Source organism: Chiloscyllium punctatum, chromosome 20 (assembly GCF_047496795.1).
Source record: "Chiloscyllium punctatum isolate Juve2018m chromosome 20, sChiPun1.3, whole genome shotgun sequence".
In the NCBI taxonomy this organism is placed as follows: Eukaryota; Metazoa; Chordata; class Chondrichthyes; order Orectolobiformes; family Hemiscylliidae; genus Chiloscyllium; species Chiloscyllium punctatum.
In genome coordinates, this window is record NC_092758.1 from 36,863,702 (window position 1) to 36,871,823 (window position 8,122).

Sequence of the window (8,122 nt, forward strand, 5' to 3'; positions counted from 1 at the left end):
TTGTGTATGAGAGTGTGGTGCTGGAAAAGCATTGGTCAGGCAGCCTCCAAGGAGCAGGAGAATCAACGGTTCGGGCATAAGCCCTTCCTCAGGATTGGCATCCAATTTTCTGCATCAACTATTACAAATTTACCATTCTAGACTGCAGTTAAGAGTCCATCACATTAGTTTTGATTCAGTTTGATTTGATTGATTGTTGTCACATGTACCTAAGTACATTGAAAAGTTTTGTTTTCAAATAGATCATAGGGTATTTAGACAGAGTGAGGCATACAAGGTCACGGCCGCATAGGAAGTGCACAAAAGCAGTTTGAAATTAGAGAGGCCCATTCAGTAGTCTAAACCAGCAGGAAAGAAGCTGTTCTTGAACTTATATTTAAGCTTCTATCTCATCTACTTGACGGAAGAGGTTGGAAGAGAGTGTAGTCAGAGTGGGAGGATCTTTGATGATGTTGACTGCCTTTCTGCAGCAGTGAGAAGTATAAAAGAACTCCATGGATGATGGTCTGGGCTGTGTTCACAATTTTCTGTAGTTTCTTATAGTCCTGGGCACAGCAGTTGCTATGCCAAGGCGTGATGCTCCCAGATTGAATGCTTTATATCGTGCATCTGTAAAAGTTGGTGAGGGTCCTTACGAACATGCCGAATTTCCTTAGCATCCTGACGAAGAGGCATTGTTGTGCCTTCTCGTTTGTCACATCTACGTAGGAGGGCCAGGATAGGTTGTTGGTTATCATCACTCCCAGGAACTTGAAGCTCTCGACCTTGTCCATAGGAAGTCTGTTGTCTTATCTTCACTGATTGCAGTCTATGGGTCAGGAAGCCAGTTAAAGAGGGTGGAGTGAAGACCCTTCATCTCGGTTATTGGAGATTAGTTTGGTTGTGATTATAGTGTTAAAGGCAGAGATGTAGTCAATAAATAGAAGCTTGAAATAGGTATCCTTGTTCCAGGAATGAGTTCGGGAATGGGTTAGGGAAATGGCATCTGCTATGGACCTGTGGCATTGCTGGGGAAATTACAGGAGACCAAGGCAGGCTGGGAGGCTCAAATTATTATGTAGGCCAGACCAGGTGAGCAGAGTAGATATTCTTCCTTAAAGGGCCTTAGTGAAGTTCATGGGTTTTGATGGTAGTGGATTCACGGTCACCACAATTTTGTTGTCAGATTTATTAATTGCCCTCATGTTCCACCAGCTGCCATGGTAGGATTTTAATATCTCCATAGCAAAAGACTGGGTGTATGGATTGCCAATCCAGTGACATTACCATGGCACCGCTGTCTCCTCAACTTGTGTGGCTTAGAAATGTGACTGCAGCCCCTGTGGGATAAGTTTCCAATTGCTGAGGAATTAGTCTGAGGCAATGCTATTTGTTTGCCACGCACATGCCTCACGCAGAGAGTTTCCACAGGAAGGGCCACCTCTCATTGTCACTTTTCATGTTTCAATGTATAGCAGGCTATTTGCCAGTGCTGACAGTTGGGAATATCATACACACTCCTACAGTACTACAAGATTCTTTGATTCTGCCTTACAAGTGGGAAAGAACTGAGTGCATTATACAAAATAACTGAAGAAACAAGAATATGTGTACCTAGCCATTATTGTGTGAGAGATATTAAAAATGTTTGTTTTTTGTTTACTAGGTATTTTTTAAAGGAGCAACTGTGAATGCTATCCGTGGATTTCCTATGAGTGCAGCCATGTTTTTGGGATATGAGCTTGCACTGAAAGTATTGCGAGGTCAATGAGCAGAAAAATAACATTTGACTTCTGATGTTTATCAAACTTGGCCAGTTACATAGATCTATGCTGAGATCAACAGTAGATCAGATTTATAAAAAAAAGTGACTAGTCTTCCTTGAGTTCTTGATTTCAAACTGCCAAAACTTATTGTCAGAAACAACATCAGGCACTACAGAGCCAACTGGGAATGATGGTGTGCTTCGCATGTGATGTGCAGTGTTTCCTGGGGAAAAGAGAATGACTGGATTAAAGAAAATCAGCAAACATTGAGAAGCAATCCTCAGGAAGGACCATTACACTTGAAACATGGACTGATTAACTGTCGGACAAAGGTTGCCAGACCTGCTGAGTACTTTTGCTTTTTACTGTTTCTGTTTTTAAATTTTGAGTAGGAGGGAGGGGAAGGGGTTAATTTGCCAAAGTATTATGATGATCTCTCTATGATGATCATAGAGAGTTTATCAGAGTGAAGTTGCCACCTGGAGTTGCCGGTATGTTTGGAGGTTTCACAACATGTTTCCAATTGATTGTCCTCCCCCACCCAACTGCCATTTTATAACTAATTTAAACATTATTAAAAATGAGGAAAAAAGAATTTTAACACTTTTTTTTCAATGGTTGCTACAAGCTGTATCCTGACAATTTATCTTTAATTTCTGGAGGTTCCAGAATGATCCTGGCTATTAGGCTATCTTATGTCCAAGTGTTTTTGATAGATTCAATATACTGAGTTGCTGTAATTGCATTACTGCTCTCAGTTTGATTTATATCAGTAAATCACTGTCAGAGACGAACCCATAATGGGGAAAAAGAAAATGCAACAGGTTTATTCTTCAGTATTCATATACTTGAAAAGCTTTTTTGGACTTAATTTGTTGAGCATTTCTGATGATCAGTTACATAATTAAGTAAGAAGAATAGGTTAAATGCTTTAACATTTATAAGATGGATATGATTGCTGCTATTTTTCGTGATGTGTGAAGTATGGACTGTTAGCTAGGATCATTTGGGAGATTGCAAGTATTTGGGCTATGCACAAACATCAGATACAAAAATAATGGTGTTAATGGCAAAAAGAGTTAATGCGGGCTTCGTGTGACAACATACAACTGTATGACAGGTAGAGAGAAAGAGCAGGGGTTTGGGGAAGGGTAAATTGAAATATAGCAGGGCTGAAGCTGACTAATTGAACTTTGTTAGACTGAGAATGCGACTAATATGTTTTGTATCAAGCAGGAGGTCTCCGGTCTGTAAAACTAAAAAGATATAGGCTAGCATAGGTTGTGAATCAGATGTTGATGTGTTTGCACATGAAAGGGCTAACATATAAAGTGTGCATGAAGGACAGTGGCTGAAAACAGCGTGTGCAAGAGAGGGTGAAGCAATAAAATAACGAAATATAAACAGAGTGAAGTGAAAAAGGTGAAGGGAAAAAAAAGAGGATGAGAAAGGTGGGAGAAATAAAGAAACAGAGTTGAAAGGAGATTCTGGACAGAGTAGGAAAGGCACATAAACAGACACACAGGTTTTTTTTTGATCAATTTCTCCTTCAAGTCCAGATTATTTTTCATTACCCTTATGATCTAATTTTTGCAATTGCATCAATTTATGAAAGAGCGCAAGGAGGGGAAATAATAAATGGGTGAGAACTTGCAAGATGGGTGAATGCACAGACGAGAAAGTCAGACCAAAGGTATTCTCAGTGTCAGGTATCAAAAGCAGTTTGCATTTATATTCTGCCTTAAAAACATTGCATTCAGAAAGCTTGCATCATGTGTAGAGAGAATTAAGTTCATAGTTGGCATTCTGTACAAGAATAAGTGGTTAACAGGGTTAGCTCACTACTTTATCCAGAGATACAACTCGTACCAACTCCATAAGTAAAATACCCACCTACCTTCTGGTGTTAAATAGGAATATGACTCAAAGGCAAAAACCTTTGACTCATCATTGACATTAGGATGATGGACATAGTGAATTGGGCCTTATGTCAATTTTCAATAGGATATAAGTTTCAATATTAATGAGGAATAAAGCAAAATAACCAAAGAGGATTCCCATGTAGACATAAAGCATGGATGGGAGTCACTGAGCCCATTATTAGTTATTTCAAAGAGCTAACCAATTAGTCCCATTATTGTGCTCTTTCCCCATATTATGAAAATTATTCCTTAATATTTTCAGGTGTTGTACATCCCTTGACTCTATTTGCTGATGTATGCTTATTAACTGAGAAGCTTTCATAAAGGATTAAAGAAACTGAGATTTGTTCCATGAGCTGGAATACTATGCCTCTCAGTTGTTTTTTTCAGTTGTGGGGCAGAGGAAGTGGGGGCCCATATAGCCAAAAGCTGCTTGGTCCATCACTTTCCCACAAACCCCTGAACAATCCCCCAAAATCTGCAGCCCGCCTACCATATTTAAACAAAGAATTAAAGGTCGATTGAACTTGTTACCATGTCAGTTGGCTGAGATACTGTATAACAACTGAAAACCAGATGGCTCACTGGACCCAAACTGTTACGACTTCATAGATGCTGCCAGTCCTGCTGAGTTTTTCCAGCAATTTCTGTTTTTGTTTGTGACTGGGATACTGTGTTGTCCAGGTCATCAAATGTTTGGTGTGTGAATAAGTATACAGGAGGGGGCAGTTGATATTTTTGAGGTCAAGATGAATAAAAGTGAAACAGAATGTAGGATGGTGAGACATATCTCTCAGGGGCGTTCTGTGCTCACGTGGGGAATTCCCAATGACGTTACCCTCCTGCTTCCCTACTTTGTTCCTCACCATCTACTTTCCAAAACCTGGGCTCCCGCCACCCTTATCTCTCTCCTTCTTGGGCTCTTGGATCCCTCCCCTCTTTAAAAGCCTCAGAATTGCCTGCCTCCAGCTTCCATTTCTCCACTTCCTTCTCTTCCTTGCAACCTTGGCAGCAGGACTTCCTTCCACTGAAGAGCAAAACTCCTGCTCTCCACCTTGTTTGATCTGCCGAAAGGTTGTTATGGTTACACGATGGGCTTCTTTTCAGATGTGTCAGTCATTGGCTAACTTTCCTTCTGTGAGCTGTAGTGTGCTGTAATATTGTCATCCTGCTTTATTCATTAAAATCTTCTGTCACCTTGGAGTGCCAGTCTTTTTGTATGTATTATAATACGATCTGATTCACTGGCAGATAAGAGTTGAAAGACTTGATCTAGGTGCTAACAGACTCAGTGCTAAGATGCTAAACATGATGAACTGTATTTTGCTAGTGTACTTTTAATGGGTGATTCTGTGGGCACAAATCTATCCTATAACAAAATAAGATACTTTCTGTTTCCTGTAAATACGTGCTGGTGAATTATCATAATTGAATACTGCTTAAAAAAATGGTTGGGTGCAGAGATTAAATTGGGGAAGTCAGAAGGGCGTTTTTTTTTCACCTGACCTGTTGATGCTTATGATAAGCTATTTTGTCCTTTATCATCTGTGGGTTAGTGATTTCTAATGACACTATATTCACGTTTACTTGTGTGTTGTATTTCAGCTGACGATATGTTAAAGCGAGATAATATTATTTATATTCTTCACTGTGAAATATGTCTAATTATAGAGTGTGAGTCAAACAAATCTTCAAGTCTCGAGTGGAATTGTTATTCAATGTAAAATGAAATTGATAAGAGTTTTGTAAATCTCTAATCTTTATTTGGATATGCTGTTGGCAAGCGTTTCCTTGTTACTAATTTACTGTGAGACATGTCTTCCATTATCTTTTATCAAATGATAAAATGGATCTATTTCAAAATGTATTACCTTATTTCCTTGTAAGTTAGATACCATGTATCTGTCCTCTATATCACTGATGTGAGTACTGTTTATGACAGTAATTACTTTGCTGTTTGTACATTTTATCCTATTTGCGATTTTGGAGAAGATTGGACAACGCATTCAGAAACAACAGGTACCCGAGAAGTGCAGTCTGCCGTTTCCTACATGCAGACCTTAACAAGAAGACACAACATGCCCAGAAACTCTAGCCACCCTGCCATACATTAAAGACACCTTGGAAATAAAGATCAGACTACTCTGGCCCCTAGGCATCATAGTAGCCAACAAACCTACCACCACACTGAAACAGCTCCTGATGAATTTAAAGGACCCTGTACCAACAACGAGCAGCGTGCATGTCATATTCAAAAATATCCTACAAGGACTGCAACAAATATTAAATTGGACAGAGGGGCAGAAAACTAACCACCAGGCTACATGAACACCAACTAGCCACCAAAAGACATGACCAACTATCACTCGTATCCATATACACAGACAAAGAGGGACACCAGTTCAACTGGGTCATTGCATCCTGGGGTTGCCTAAAGAAAGACACACACAGGAATTCCTGGAGGCCTGGTGTTCACACCAGGACGCCAGTAAGAAACATATTGACTTGGACCCCATTTACCAACCTCTCCGATAAAGATCCGGAAGTGAAATCACCCACCACAATAGAACAAGAGAGGTAAATAGCAATTAGGACAGAACACCAGTGCTTCATTAGAGGCTCACTGATGATGTTATCTAGTGTGGTGATGAAACGTGCTGGGTCCTCTACTTTTAGTCATTTACATAAATGATTTCTATGTGAGCATAAGAGGTACTGTTAATAAGTTTGCACATGATACCAAAATTAGAGGTGTAGTGGACAGCGAAGACGGTTACCTCAGATTACAACAGGATCATGATCAGATGGGCCAATGGGCTGAGGAGTGGCAGATAAGTTTAATTTAGATAAATACGAGGTGCTGCATTTTGGGAAAACAAATCTTAGCAGAACTTATACACTTAATGGCAAGGTCCTAGGGAGTGTTGCTGAACAAAGAGACCTCGGAATGCAGGTTCATAGCTCCTTGAAAGTGGAGTCGCAGGTAGATAGGATAGTGAAGAACGTGTTTGGTATGCTTTCCTTTATTCGTCAGAGTATTGAGTATAAGAGTTGGGAGGTCATGTTGCAGCTGTACAGGACATTGGTTAGGCCACTTTTGGAATATTGCGTGCAATTCTGGTCTTCCTATCGGAAAGATGTTGTGAAACTTGAAATAGTTCAGAAAAGATTTACAAGGATGTTGCCAGGGTTGGAGGATCTGAGCTATAGGGAGAGGTTGAATAGGCTGGGGCTGTTTTCCCTGGAGCATCAGAGGCTGAGGGGTGACCTTATAGGGGTTTATAAAATTATGAGGGGCATGGATAGGATAAATAGGCAAAGTCATTTTCCTGGGGTGGGGGAGTCCAGAACTAGAGGGCGTAAATTTAGGGTGAAAAAGGAAAGCTATAAAAGAAACCTAAGAGGCAACTTTTTCATGCAGAGGGTGGTTTATGTATGGAATGAGTTGCCAGAGGAAGTGATGGAGGCTAGTACAATTGCAACATTTAAAAGGCATGTGGATGGGTATATGAATAGGAAGGGTTTAGAGGGATATAGGCTGGGTGCTGGCAAGTGGGACTAAATTAGGTTAGGATATCTGGTCGGCATGGATGAATTGGACCGAAAGGTCTGTTTCCATGCTATACATCTCTATGACTCAATCTATCAGCTCAGCGAGCAAACTTACAACTTCATTTTATCCTATTTCATATTGCTGTCTGTAGTCAATGAATAAAATTACACACTGTAGCACAACTTTAAGGAATAAACATTTGCTCTGCTGTGTCCCTATTCTTATCAGTATTGTGGCATTAGTCAGAGGCTAACCATATCTCTGGAAGGACAGTTACACCCACAATTATATGTCTTCTTATTCTTTGGAAAATGTTCTCCAAACAAGATTTGTTGCTGGTTTGACTGACACTTGGACCTGTCAGAAACAGAAACTTTAGGAAAAAAGGGATGACACTTAAACATCTGTGCAGTGTGTACTGAACTTAGAAATATTTTTCAACAATAAAGATCAATTTAGCCAGAAATGCACTGATCCTCATGATAAATGACAACTAATATCATAAAACTAATTTGAAAATGTTAAATACTGCAAAACATTGTGCAGTACAGAAACTGTACAGGATTATTAAATAGGTCAGATACAGAATCAAAGAAGGGCAAACAAATTACTTTCAAACTTTACTGTTCTTTTTCAAGGGAGAGCTCTACCTATTTTGATGTGTTTTAATCCTGGCTGTTTTTGTAATCCCCAGGGAGTTTTGTAACACTTTGTTTTATAGCCACGAAGGAGTAACGATTTAGCTTGTGTACAAACACATTGTTGGTTGTTGTGAAAGAACAAGGGAGTTCAGAACTCTGCTTTTCTATGTGGTACAAAGTTAAAAATCACACAACACCAGGTTATAGGCCAACAGGTTTATTTGGAAGCACTAGGTTTCAGAGCACTGCTCCTTCACCTGG

At 39.8% G+C, this 8,122-nt stretch overlaps 1 protein-coding gene across 5 annotated transcripts in view; it reads left to right on the forward strand.

Annotated features, from left to right (window-relative positions):
* Positions 1–4,870, forward strand: part of slc25a48 (solute carrier family 25 member 48) — a 38,486-nt gene extending 33,616 nt beyond the window's left edge. For all 5 annotated transcript variants that reach the window (XR_011963478.1, XM_072590696.1, XM_072590694.1 and 2 more), the window contains one exon: positions 1,646–4,870. Coding sequence is in view for 3 of the 5 variants with exons in the window: in XM_072590694.1 (XP_072446795.1) it covers positions 1,646–1,750 (105 nt within the window). In the remaining 2 variants the exon portion in view is untranslated. The remainder of the gene's footprint in view (positions 1–1,645) is intronic.
* The last annotated feature ends 3,252 nt before the right edge of the window (positions 4,871–8,122 follow it).